This window comes from Diabrotica virgifera, chromosome 3, assembly GCF_917563875.1.
Source record: "Diabrotica virgifera virgifera chromosome 3, PGI_DIABVI_V3a".
Classification (NCBI taxonomy): domain Eukaryota; kingdom Metazoa; phylum Arthropoda; class Insecta; order Coleoptera; family Chrysomelidae; genus Diabrotica; species Diabrotica virgifera.
In genome coordinates this window covers 110,641,864-110,656,450 of record NC_065445.1, presented here as the reverse complement: position 1 = coordinate 110,656,450, position 14,587 = coordinate 110,641,864, and the positions used below count along the sequence as shown (strand labels likewise).

Sequence of the window (14,587 nt, the reverse complement as noted above, 5' to 3'; positions counted from 1 at the left end):
CCGGCATTTGCGACAGAGTTATAAACAACAGGATTTCAATGTTTGAACCATTACCTTTTTATTTCGGTCCTCTTTGTACATACAAATTTTCATATCTTCAAGACACTCATAAGAAAAAGATTTATATGTCACCAAGTTATTTAATTATTGATAAATAATTACTTCCCTAAAAGTTTAGTTGAAAATTAAAGATTTTGTTTGGAAAACCCGAATTTTCCGAGGAAAATTTCCGCCGAAGGAAATCGCTAAGTGCAGAATTAAATTACAGTGAATTTTTATGTGAGTGTTTTTGATTGTTAAAATCTTTCGAGTTACAGAGCAATAATTGAAAGAAAGATTTCGGAGCGCTAATTCGTTTATAAACCAAATAGCACACTTTCTGCGGACTTTGCATAGCTATATGTATTACTAATATATGAAATCTTAAGATTTGATTCCAGCATGTCCAGCAATAAAATAGCTGGTACATAATTTTCCTTGTTTTATATTAATTTTCCCAGTTTATTACCTTACATCTTTCATTGAGTTGATAATTCACGTTGTGGACATTCTCAATATTAGTATATTTCTAATTTAATACTATTATATCTAATTCCTCCAAAACCAGCAAATTTCCATAAAACCCAGGCATATTAATACCTTTTGCTTTAGTTTTCCTTGCAAGAAACAAACAAAACACATCTCCTAAACTAAACCTAACCTCGCTTTCAGCCATTCATTCATGTCCGTGTCACAATAATTTCGACTCGAAATTATAATTTCAACCACTTTTGAGGAGTCGAAATTAATTGCGACCTAACGAAATTTCATGACGTCCTTTAGTTAGTTCAACTGAAATCCACAGGGATCGCAAAGTCGCATTTCAACGTCGCCATATTGATTGCGACCTGTTTTGAGTCGAAATTTGAATTAGAATCAGGGCCCAGGGGTGTATTTCAATTACTTTTCTAATTCAGAAGTGTCACAACATAATTTTATACTTATGGTTCTTTTTGTATTCATATTGTTTTGGTAGCACAAGTTCTTTTGAAAAGAAATCGTAAAACTAATTATTAAGACTTTTGTAATTTTATGTAACGAATAATTAATGACGAAGAAGACATAGAAATTTAAAAAAAATTTGAGTTATCGGAATGAAGTACTAGAATAAAAAGTTATTAAGATCCTTATAAATAAATATGATTGATTCGACCAATTTCATGTGCTTGCCTAATTTTATTAATGATCACTACTCCTAATATCTCCCGAATTAAAAAATATATATGGTCTTACCTTTCTTCATCGCTAATAAATCCTTCTACTCTATTTAATAACGCGTGTCTCTTCTGCAACATTTGATGAAATTCAACTATAATTTTCACTAAAACTTGAGTTTCTGAGAAATCGTTTTCCATGTATGGTTCATCGGCGCATAAAACTCTTATAGCTAAACCAGGACCGGGAAAAGGATGCCTCATTACTATCTCGGGAGGTAAACCCAAATCCCTACCGATGGACCTAACTTCGTCTTTATGGAAATCTTTGAGAGGTTCTACCACTCTTCCTACAAAATACAAGTTTAGAAATGAAAAACACAAAATGGCTTTTCTTGGAATGTTTGAATTAAACTATATATTTTATAGTTTCAAAAGTTATGCATCATCCTTCGCATCACCATTTTTACACTTTTATAAATCCTTAATAGGCATTCACAATAAAATCACAATATTTAATAGGCCATTTTCATACAACATACCCCTTTTTGATTTTATTTTATTTAAATAACCATTTAATTGATATGGTCTTGCCAAGGTGTGAACGTTTTAAAAATTTATTCTGATAAAATTTGTGATAACGTGATTCGTAATTTAATTTCTGAGTTGGATCATGCAACACATCCAACGTTATCGCTTTAGTTGAAGAAGGCTATTCACATCGGTTCGTGGCGGAAAGAGTGGGTGTTTCTTAGAGGGATGTCTCACGGATATGGAATAGGTACCTGGAGTCAAATTCGATACAGAATAGAGCTCGAGTAACCAATGAGCAACAGAATAGATATATCATTCGGAAAAGTGCTATGTCTGCACCAGCCTTCCAAAGAGACTTCAGCCGTACTACAAGAGCCAGAGTATTGTTGACTACAACAAGAAAAATTTTTAGAGTCAGGTTTGAGGAGTCGTCGACCAATAAGAGTTCCACAGCTGCAATCTAGACATGATTTGCGCTGCGTCCAGGTGGTTCAAAAATACACACAGCTCCCTTAACAGTTTTGAAATTTTGTGCTTTTTTTTAGACACGACCACAATCTGTTTAAACAGTGATAGCCAGCGAATCCGTGTTTGGCGAGAGCCAACAAGAGCTGCACAACCAGCACATACCCGTTCCGTACTTCCTTTTGCTGGTGGCAGTGTTTTGGGCAGGTATTATGACAGCTGGCCGCACGGAATTGGTATTTATTGACGGGACTCTTAACACTACAAATACGCTAGTCAATGAGAGCAAGAACAGGATACTACCTCCGAATTCTATCCTACTGCATGGATTTTAATGAAATTTTGGGAATAGCCTCTACTTATCTCCCTAGTCAAAGTCTACCCTATGCCATTGTGCCCTTTTATCTTGGGGGTGGTTCCCACCCCTTCTCGGGGGGTGGAAAATTTTTTGGTCAAAATAACCACGGAAGCGTTTAGAGAACCTAATTGTAAGCTAAAACTGTTCTATAATTTTTTTTGAAAACTCACTACTTTTGAGTTAGTCGTGGTTGAAAATTGGCCATTTGCATTGCAACATAGTATCTTAGTATCATAGAACGGTTTTTTGCGGATACCTTAAAAACTATGCATCTAACTAAAAAAACTATATAAAACATTTTTATAGCTTATAAATAAACAAAGAAACTCGTTCCATCATAAATCTTTTAGCTATAATACAAAAAGAGATATGGTAGGTGAAAAGAGTTTGATTTTTTAGTGCATGCTCAAATTGGTGTATTCAACTTGAAATAACAGAGAAACGATCGATTTTAGATGTATAATACCTTTTGTAGTGCTTGAAATGACCTTTAAAATGAGATATATTAAAGGTACATTACGTTAAAACTAAGCGAGATATGCTGCAAAGAATATTGATAACTAATGTATTTCAAGAAAAAATGAGAATTCATTTTAACCCCCATCCACCAGAATTTAAATGCATCGTTTTCCTTCTACAATACCTTTTATAATAGTGTTATTACTATATTCAAAATGTTGGACGGGTTTAAAATTAATGGTTTAAAAAAATAAGATAAATTATAGAGGACATTTTTAAATTTTCTTAAAAATCTTCCTTTTGAACTTCCATGTAACTTGAAAATAAAAGATATACAGTGTTGAAAAAAAAAGAACGTGTGTGTACTTTGTACACACCCTTTGTACAACCCCTTAAAGTTTGTCGCACTTATTTAGAAACACCCTGTATTGATGAAGAACCTGGCTGGTTGTCAAAGTACCTAACTTTTTCATTATCCAACATAAGTGAATGAGTCAAAAAGCAGAATGTTAAGAAAGGCTGAGCCTAAAATTTAGCTTTAATTTCAGTATTTTTTAAATGCTAGAATATTCTACAGGGTGTTACGAACTTTCAGGAAAAAACACAGTATTATTGTTACACCCGGTATACAATGACAGTTACCTGTTCAGCAACTCTATTACCACATCCATATTCTTAGAGAATAAGGCTATAACATATTTAAAAAATCACCAAAATCGGACAACAGGTTTAGGAGATTCGAGTCCTCAAAAATTACCCATTTTTAAGGTGTCCCGATTTTTTTGGCCAGGAGTGTATGAACCCCATTGACTACCCATGGAATGTGGTCCCCAGAACTGTTCATGTCCGGAGGAATCCTCCTAGAACCCATCTTTAACTTACAATTGAAGGGCTTAATGTGAAACAATGACAAGCCTCAAAAAGGTAAAAGTGAGATATTTGACTTTGAATGTTAAAAATAATATTAAAAAATCCAGTAACAACTTTTATTGTTTTAGTTTAGATACTTCTATGTATCATGCCCTATGGAACTATAGTTGACAACAATATTAATCAAATTACTTGAAACTCGAAAAAAACGGCCTTTATTTAAAAAAAATGGGATTGTTACATTATTACATTAATAATAAATACCAAAATTTTAGATATATGTAAATTCAGAATTTTCTATTATTCACTGAGTTGGGGGTGGTTTCAACCCTATAGGTGTTAAACAGTGTTTATTTCTTTGTCTCCATCAACTTGTTGGAATTTTTGACGGGTGTGTTTGGTTTTGTCCTTTTTATTGACGGACCTTGTTCATTATCCTATAACCAAATGCAATAATATAACAAGCCACGTCACAAGCCACTACATTAATCTTGAATGGTAATAATGTGACAAGCCACACTTAGGAAAAAAATCCATATCGCTGTATTTTCATTATTTGAGTCACTTCTAGATTGTACATAGGGTCACGGTCACTGTCATCCAATGTCAAGTTCAGAACTCAATAATTATCCGAAACGTTTCTGCCCATGTTCGCCATTTTGATGTGGCTTGTCATTATGTTGAGTAGATACTAGGGACAAACTAGGCCTATGCAATAGTGTCACCATAGATTTATCGGGCCATCAATTAATGAAGGGCTGAGATAATTTGTTAGTGGCTTGTTATAATATTACTTTAATCAATAATAACACTAACTATTTTTGAACTCATGTATGACTTGTCATTGTTTCACATTAAGCCCTTCAATTACTCGTAGAAAAAAGGGGAGAATCTGCCACAGAAAAGTATTAAATACATTTTAATTACCAAGAAATATTTTTGTTAGTTTTAAATTTTGTATTTATTAAAAAAAATAGTATTCCTTTTTAATACAAAAAATATCTGTCAACGTTATTATATTTATTTATAAATGGTCTCTTATAGTAGTTTCTGAAAATAGTTATTATATCGATTATTTTTTAATGATTTTAATTTGCAATCGTAGTAAGATTTTTCATCACGTGTTTAATTCTGTCCAATCAGATTATTATTATAGTGACTATTTTTTATTGATTTTAACTTCCAATCGTGTAGTAAGATTTTTCATCACGTGTTTAATTCTGTCCTATTAGATTATTATTATAGTCTGTTCGCTAAACTCAGACGCAACTTTCTAGATATTTTAGTCGGTAATGTTCCCAATTTTAGTAAAATTGTCAAAAAATAATTACTAAATAGTTAATAATCACTAATGAGTTAGTAATTTTGCCAATTTTTGCAAAATTGGCAAAAAACAAAAAAATTATCGTCTAAAATATTTAACCAGTTCCGTCTGAGTTTAGCGAACCGACTATATAGTGGGAATTTTCTACCTACATTATTATAGTGGGAATAATTTTTAGGTAGATTGTTTTTGTTTAATTACAACGAATTTCCTAGTTTTGACAAGTCACATTTAAGAAAATGAACCATAACAAACTTTTAATTCTGCATCTAATGACAAATTGTCGCGAGGACAACACAAATCGGCAATTTTAAGCGCTCGATTGAAATTCGGTATGATTATTTCATGAATAAAAATGTATTTATAAATAATTTTAACTAATATTTTATTGATATCTTCGTCCGAATATTTGCTAAACGGTGCTGTTCACTTTGATAAGTTGAAAAATGTGTGTCACATTAATTAGGATAAATGTCACTGAATGTTTTTATACAAAGACTGGAATTTGCATGTACAGGGTTATTCACTATATTTTGACCCCCCTGTAAACTGCTTCATTTACAGAATTAGAAAAAAAAAATGTTAAATACAAAAGTTATTCGATTTTTAAATTATGATTTTTTGACATATATATCATACTAGTGACGTCATTTATCTGAGCGTGATGACGTAATCGACTATTTTTTTAAATGAGAATAGGGGTCGTGTGCTAGCTCATTTGAAAGGTTATTCAATTCTCTATTCAGTAATATAAACATTAAGATAATTATTTATACAGGGTGTCCAAAAAAAATTTTTTTTATTAAATTAATTAACACAAAAAGAAGAGTGTATATAATTTATTTAATTCAAAATACATTCTACTGCTGTCAGAAAACATAAATAAATGTTAATTGAACAAATAAACATTACTTTTCACTTAAATTCAATGTTCAAGCTGCCACCCATCAGCCTCTTGGCAGTTTAAACTTTGAATTTAAGCAAAAAGCAATGTTTATTTGTGCAATAAGCTTTTATTTCTGTTTTCTAACAGCAGTAGAAGATATTTTGAAATAAATAAATTACATACATTCTTCTTTTCGTGTCAATTAATTTAATTAAAATTTTTTTTGACACCCTGTATAAATAATTATCTTAATGTTTATATTACTGAATAGAGAATTGAGTACCCTTTCAAGTGAGCTATCACACGACCCCTATTTTCATTTTAAAAAAATAGTCGATTACGTCATCACGCTCAGATGGATGACGTCACTAGTATGATATATCTGTCAAAAAATCATAATTTAAAAATCGAATAACTTTTGCATTTAATATTTTTTTCTAATTCTGTAAATAAAGCAGTCTACAGGGGGGTCAAAATATAGTGAATAACCCTGTACATAAGTATTAAAAAATGACCTGTCGAATATCACACGATAGTAAGAATAAATAAGAAAATAATGTTCCAATTTTTTTCTCAAACTCGTTTCCATTCGGCAAGATTCACTCTAGCCCTCCAAGCTCTCGTGTATATTGCCAGGCAACAAGTTTTCGAAAAATTGTCGCATTATTGTCAATTTATCTCTTGCGATATTAATGTTGGAAATTTTGTACTTACATTATTTTAGTGGGATAATTTTTTTGGTATTTTATTTCTGTTTAATCACAACGAGTTTTATAGTTTTGACAACTGTCACATTTAAGTAAATGAACCAAAATAAACTTTTAGTTCTGCATCTAACGTCAAATTGTCACGAGGACATCGGTAATTTTAAGAGGTCGAGTTTAGTTCGGTAAGATTATTTCATGAATAAAACTGTATTTTTATAAATAATTTTAACTAATATTTTATTGATATCTTCGTCTGAATATTTGCTAAACTGTGCTGTTCACTTTGACAAGTTGAAAAACATTAGATGTGATAAATGTCACTGAATGTTTATATTGGTACAAAGACTTGAATTTTGTATGTAAGTAGTATGTAAAAAATAAACTTACAAATATCACACGATAGTAAGAATAAATAAGAAAATAATGCTCCAATTTGTTTGTCAAACTTGTTTCCATTTGGCAATAGTCACTCAAGTCATGCGAGCTCTCGTGCCTATTGCCCGGCAACAAGTTTTCAAAAAATTGTCGCATTATTTTCAATTTATTCTCACTCTCTTGTGATATTAATATTGAAAATTTTGGGCTATACATATACATAACATTTGAAACTATGTGTATATAAAATAGCATTGGAAGAAAATAGTGCATGTCAGTGTGAAGTGTTGTGTTATAGCTTACAATGTAATGTATTAGTTACCTTCGTTTCTAAGTTTTCTAATAAGTTCAGAATCATTGTGATGTGTCTTTATCGTATCGGCTTTCGATGAAACTAACTTAGAAGCCGATTCTATTAGATCCGGCCTTAGAGTACCTTGAGCTAAGAAAACCTCATCAGCTTTGAGATTAAGATCGGCGACTATTTCGTCGGCGATTTTGACGAAAATGTCGCCGATGATTTTTCGTTTTTCTTCGGGATTCGTCGTGTGGCACAGCATTTTCGTTATCATTGTTCTACTGCTTTCTTGTTTGTCTACTGGGATTATCGTTGTACCTTCCATAAAAGTCGAAGCTGCTTTGATTACCTGAAAAGGATTATCACCTTAGTGTTAATAACTAAAAGAATATACAGACTGTTTAGTTTTAAATTAGATATACACCCTTTGAATGACAACACTGCGCAATAAACGTAAACATTAGCAAGTTGTATTAGTTGCCGATGGCGGAGTATCAATTTCACCAGCAAAATAGATAATAGCCATTTCGTTTAGTTTTTGAATATTCTTGGACAATATTTATGTACTTGCATAATCGCTTAAATTATTCACTTTAATTAATAGGATTATTTTTTCACTAACTATGTATTCAGTAATTCCAATAATTTATATACTATGCAATAAAATATAATCCAGAAAAAAGAAAAATAAATAAAGTGCTTTTAATAGCATATAGGCCAGGAACCGAAGCTTTTCACCTCGCAATTTTTACAGAATGGATCGATTTGCTTGAAAATTTGAGAATAAGTAGTGGATAGTCCAAGGATCAAAATCTATATGATTCCGAAAGGCGCTTTTACCATGGGGGTGGTTGTCACTCCATCTTGGGGGTGGAAATTTTTTATTATATTTTGACCACAAAAGTTGATAAAAACATTCATTCTAAGCAAAAAATGTCCTATACATTTTTTTGATAAAATTAACAGTTTTCGATTTATTCGCCATCGAAAGTGTTAGTTTTGTATAGAAAAAATCAATGTTTTTCGATATACTTACTCATTTACGATTCACTCAATTTTTGCCGCAGCAAAAATTTTTTCAAACCAAGTTCTTGGGAATTAAATATCCTACAATTTTATATTTAAACGTTTTTTTCCTATCTTTGGATGTTAATCTTTCTATTCTGAAGAAAATGTACTTTTTTACGAAACTACAAAAATTAGTTATTCGCTTTTAACTTCAGTTTTTTTAAAAACTAATCATTCTATGCCAGCCAAACTTCTAGAATCTATTAATAATACATAAATAAATAAGAATGAATAAGGCCAATGACTAAAAACACCGCTAACTTACATTATTATGCTTCCAATTGGATGTCTCCTTTTTTTTTCAAGAAAATATATTGATTTTTTAACCGTAACTTTTTTATTTTTTATCTTAGAAAGTTTGGTAAAAAATAATTTTGTAGGTTTTTATAATATCTATGAGTCTGTTAGTATTAAATCTTTTTAAAATCCTCAGTCGCAAAAAGAGGCGACTTTGAAAGGGTTGGTAAAGGTGGTTTTTGCATGTTATTACAAGTTTTAATTGTCAATAGCTCACTCAATTTTTGCCGTAGAAAAAATTTTTGCAAACCAGTTTCTTGGGAATTAAATAAGCTACAATTTCATATTTAAACATTTTTTCGTATCTCTGATGCTAATCTTGCTATTCTGAAGAAAAGGCCATTTTTTCCAAATTACAAAAATTCTTTATCATTTTTTTTAACTAATCATTCTAAACCGGTCAAACTTCTAGAACCTATTAATAATACATAAATAAAAAAGACCAAATAAGGCCAAAGACCAACATATAATACAGTATAGCTCGATTACTATTGGTCTTAAAGAAAATTTAAAAAAAGGGTTTTGTTTATTTTTTTAAAAGGTACATTTTTGTTAAGTAAAATTGTTTTGATGAAACGAAAACTTTTTGAGTTATTAGAAGAAAAACTACCAATTTTATCAAAAAAATGTATGGAACGTTTTTACCAACTTTTGTGATTGAAATATAAGAAAAAATTTTCACTCCCGAGATGGGGTGGCAGCCACCCCCATGGTAAAAGCGCCTTTTGGCATGATATAGATTTTGATCCTTGGACTATCCACTACTTATTCTCAAATTATCAAGCAAATCGATCCATTTTGTAAAAATTGCGAGGTATTTTCCTATTTTAAGCTTCATTACTTGGACTAATATTGTTACTATCGGAACGAGTAGATAAACTTTTGAACATCTTTAACAAATTAAAATACAATTCAGGCCTATAGAATCAAAACCTGCTAGATCCATGTTTTGAAATTTTGCCAGGAGGCTAAAAAACATTAAAAATGTAAATTTTCCAAAAAGTATCCGGCATTTCTCAATCAAAGGGGCATCAATAAATATCATAAAATTGCACACTAATTTGTCATTTTTCTGCATGCCCCTTACATCTTTAGAAAAGACCCCGCAGAAACCTTATGGGAAATGGCTCTCTGTCAAATGCTCTGAAACTTTGGGTTCTGGTAGTCTTTGATGTGTAGAACAAACGACTCAATGGGCGCGTTGTTCCAAAAAATCGTGGTTTTAAAATATAAGCCTCTGAAGTTATAGGTACTATGAGGACGTTTGAGTTGGAATAAATTCATTTTTTCGAGAATGGGCGACTCTGGAGATAAATTGCGAATCAGGTCGATTGTTATTTTTAAATTATAATTTTTTAGCATATATCATACTAGTGACGTCATCCATCTGGGCGTGATGACGCAATCGATGATTTTTTTAAATAAGAATAGGGGTCGTGTGATAGCTCATTTGAAAGGTTATACAATTCTCTATTCCCTAATATAAACATTAACATAATTATTTATACAGGGTCCCAAAATTTTTTTTGAATTAAATTAATTGAGACAAAAAGAAGAATGTATATAATTTTTATTAAATTCGAAATACATTTTACTGCGGTCAGAAAACAGAAAAAAATGTTAATTTGAAAAATAAACATTGCTTTTCGCTTAAACTAAATGTTCATACTGCTAAGAGGCAGGTGGGTGGCAGCTTTAATATTGAATTTAAGCGAAAAACAATATTTATTTATTAAACAAACATTTTTTTCTGTTTTCGGACAACAGTAAAATGTATTTTGAATTAAATAAATTATGTACATTCTTCTTTTTGTCTCAATTAATTAAATTAAAAAAAATTTTTGGGCACCCTCTATAAATAATTATGTTAATGTTTATATTAGTGAATAGAGAATTGAATAACCTTTCAAATGAGCTATCACACGACCCCTATTCTTATTTAAAAAAATCATCGATTGCGTCATCACGCCTAGATGGATGACGTCACTAGTATAATATATATGCCAAAAAATTAAAATTTAAAAATAAAAATCGACCTGATTCGTAATTTATCTCCAGAGTCGTCCATTCTCGAGAAAATCAATTTATTCCAACTCAAACGTCCTCACAGTACCTATAACTTCAGAGGCTTATATCTTAAAACCATGATTTTTCGAGCTACGCGCCCATTAAGTCTTTTGTTCTACACATCAAGGCCTACCAGAACCCAAAGTTTCAGAGCATTTGACAGAGAGCCATTTCCCATAAGGTTTCTGGGGGGTTCTTTGTACTTTTAGTTTGGATTTGGCAGAACGAAAAATTTAGGATTTAGCAGGTTTTGATTCTGATGGGTTAAATTATAGTATATAGCAATGTTGCCGATTTTAGCACTCCTTCAGTCTCTTATATCTAATCAAAAACTAAACGGTCTGTATCTGGTCGTGTGATAAGTAACCTATATCTCCATTAAGGCGCTGCGATCACAAAAAAGTTTTAAAATAGTTGTAGAAATTCTGACCTTTTTTAGGCATACATATCAAAATTTAGCACAGAAAAGAAAATGAAGATAAATAAATTATATTTTTGTATTTTCGTTATTTTGAAGATTATTACGTTTGAAAATGTTTTTTTTGGTATATTAATTTTTTGTGTGTGTAAATAAAAATAAGAGTTTTTCATCGTTTATTACTATTATTTTATAAAATAATTGATTCACTTTTAAAGTATTTAAACTCATAATACTTTCTATCAAGTAAACTTGGTTTAAACCAAAAACCTGTTTTTTATGTTTGGAAAAACCTTGGTTTTGCCAACCCTGTCCGAGTGTATCATCGGTACCAAGATACTAATGATTATGTCCGCAGCCAAGGAGGAGGTCGAAAACAACGGAGAGAGATGATCGATCTCTTGTATCTAGCACTGAGAAATCGACATTTGACGGATGCTAATCTCACAGAAGAGCTTAGAGAGATCCGAGGTGTAGTTACCAGCGTTTGAACATTCAGAAGGAGACTGAAGGCAGCCAACCTGTCACCAAAAAGTACAGCTGCGGGTCTCAAGCTAACTGCAGCCTAGAAGCAAAGGCGATTATAATTTGCTCGCTAACATCTGGATTGGGACGACTATCAATGGAGTCAGGTATTATTCTCCGACGAAAGTAAGATGTGCCTATACGGTACGGCAACAACAAGAGTAGTCGAGTCTATAGAAGACCAGAAGAGCGATTTGCTCTATGTTGTATGAGTAACGGTGTCATATGGAGGTGGTTCTTGTATGTTTTGGGCAGTCATTTCCATGGATGGGAAAACGAAATTGGTTTTCGTGTCTGGTGCAGGCCGTGGAGGAGGTTTAATGGCGGATTTTTACATCAGAGACATTTTGGAGGAACATATGGTTCCATACGCGGAATTTATTGGTGATGACTCTATTTTAATGCACGATGCCGTACCGCACGAGTCACCACCAACTATCTGACTGAAATTTACATAACTACAATAAATTGGCCTGCGTTGAGCCCGGACTTAAATGCAATAGAGCATGTTTAGAATGTACTTAAATGAAGGATCCGAGGACAGAAATCATGTACCAGGAAGCATAATGGAATTGAGAGCTGCACTTAATGACAAATGGGAACCAATGCCTAAAGAATTTATTAGAAGTCATCTGATCCATGCGAAATCGATTGGAAAGTGTAAGTAGGAGTAGGGTTGGTAATATCAAATACTGTTCGTATTGCATATTGTTTTTATAATTCGTCCTCCAAATATGTAATGCAATAGCAGTTTTTGTAAGTTCAATAATAACGTAATTATTGTTTGTACATTACATATTCGTATTTTCATACTCCTTACATTGAAACAGCAGGTATAATCTCAAATTTCGCTTTTGGGTCGATTGTTTGCTCTCAAATGTAGTATGTATGTTATACAGGGTGTTTCATTGGGAAAGTAACATACGTTAATTGTAGAAAGAGGACACTTAGGCGGTTTCAAAAATACCATACTTAATGGGTCTTACTTCATTAATAACAAAGATACTGAGTGTTTTACCTATTTTCCCTTTTCCTATCTGGTTCATAACTTTTTAACCACACTGTATATTTATTTTATATTTGGCACGCAAATATTATTTAAGATGTACAATCAATTTATTTATTTAAAATTGTAAAAAATACAGGTCCGCATTAAGATATATTATATAACAATATAATAATAATGTACAGTAAATTTTTTTAAAATATATTTTGCATTTGAAAAGATGATGAAAAAGTAAATTTAGTGGTATACTTTGAATTTGAATTCTGAAATTATGTGAATTACGAAAGCTCGAAGTAGAAAAAAAATGAAATACGACTTACAACTTGTTAACCACACTGTATATTTATTTTATATTAAACACTGAATATTCTTTAAGTTGTCCAATCATTTAATTTATTTACAATTATAAAAAATCCAGGGCCGGATTGAAAAATATTGGAAAAATGTTCCGATCCAAAAAACACCCTGTGCATTAAATTTTTTTAAAAGGGATTTTGCATTTGAAAAGATGATGAAAAACTAAATTTATTGGTATACTTTGAATTTTCGGCAAAATGATTTTTCGCGTAAAATTTTGAATTTAAATTCTGAAATTATGTGAATTGCGAGAGCTCGAAGTAAAAAAAATTAAAATGTGACTTAATTTTAATTAATACCATTATTTAATCTAAATTGGTAAAATGTTAACATTGCAGTGTTTTTTTATTATGGCGACAAATAATTCATAACAAATATTCACCTTTGATTAATGAATAAATAATAAAAAGTCCACAAAAAATACATAACTTTAATCAACGAACTATCATAAAAATTAAAAAAACACAAGAAAAAATTTTGCTGAAAATAACTTTTGGATATTTAAAATCCAAAGTTTATAACGAGGAAATAAATAGTAGGGAAGAACTTCTTGACCCGATTCGAGACGCCTTCAGACAAATAACAAAAAGAACAAGACTTTGCCTTCAACAAGGTGGTGGCCATTTTGAACAATTATTACTATAGTTTTAATAAGTTATTTTTTGGAAAAAATTTTCTGTTTTTTTTTAATTTTTAAGATAGTTCGTTGATTAAAGTTATGTATTTTTTGTGGACTCTTTATTATTTATTCATTAATCAAAGGTGAATATTTGTTATGAATTATTTGTCGCCATAATAAAAAAACACTGCAATGTTAACATTTTACCAATTTAGATTAAATAATGGTATTAACTAAAATTAAGTCAAATTTTAATTTTTTTACTTCGAGCTCTCGCAATTCACATAATTTCAGAATTCAAATTCAAAATTTTACCAGAAAAATTATTTTGCCGAAAATTCAAAGTATACCGCTAAATTCAGTTTTTCATCCTATTTTTAAATGCAAAATTCATTTAAAAAAAATTAATGTAAAGGGTGTTGTTTTTGGGTCGGAACATTTTTCCAATATTTTTTAATGCGACCCTGGATTTTTTATAATTGTAAATAAATTAATTGATTGGTGACCTTAAATAATATTCGGTGTTAAATATACAGTGTGTTTAACAAGTTGTAAGTCGTATTTAAATTTTTTTTCTACTTCGAGCTCTCGCAATTCACATAATTTCAGAATTCAAATTCAAAATTTTACCAGAAAAATCATTTTGCCGAAAATTCAAAGTATACCGCTAAATTCAGTTTTTCATCCTATTTTTAAATGCAAAATTCATTTAAAAAAAATTAATGTACAGGGTGTTGTTTTTGGGTCGGAACATTTTTCCA

General features: G+C 30.9%; 1 protein-coding gene across 2 annotated transcripts in view; it reads right to left on the bottom strand.

The window, feature by feature from the left end:
• The window catches only part of LOC114332623 (GMP synthase [glutamine-hydrolyzing]), an 88,568-nt gene that overhangs the window by 17,521 nt on the left and 56,460 nt on the right, over positions 1–14,587 (bottom strand). For both annotated transcript variants that reach the window (XM_050646828.1, XM_050646827.1), the window contains exons 6-7: positions 7,494–7,818; positions 1,273–1,543 (exon numbers count right to left, since the gene is read on the bottom strand). In XM_050646828.1, coding sequence (XP_050502785.1) covers positions 1,273–1,543; positions 7,494–7,818 — 596 coding nt within the window. The remainder of the gene's footprint in view (positions 1–1,272; positions 1,544–7,493; positions 7,819–14,587) is intronic.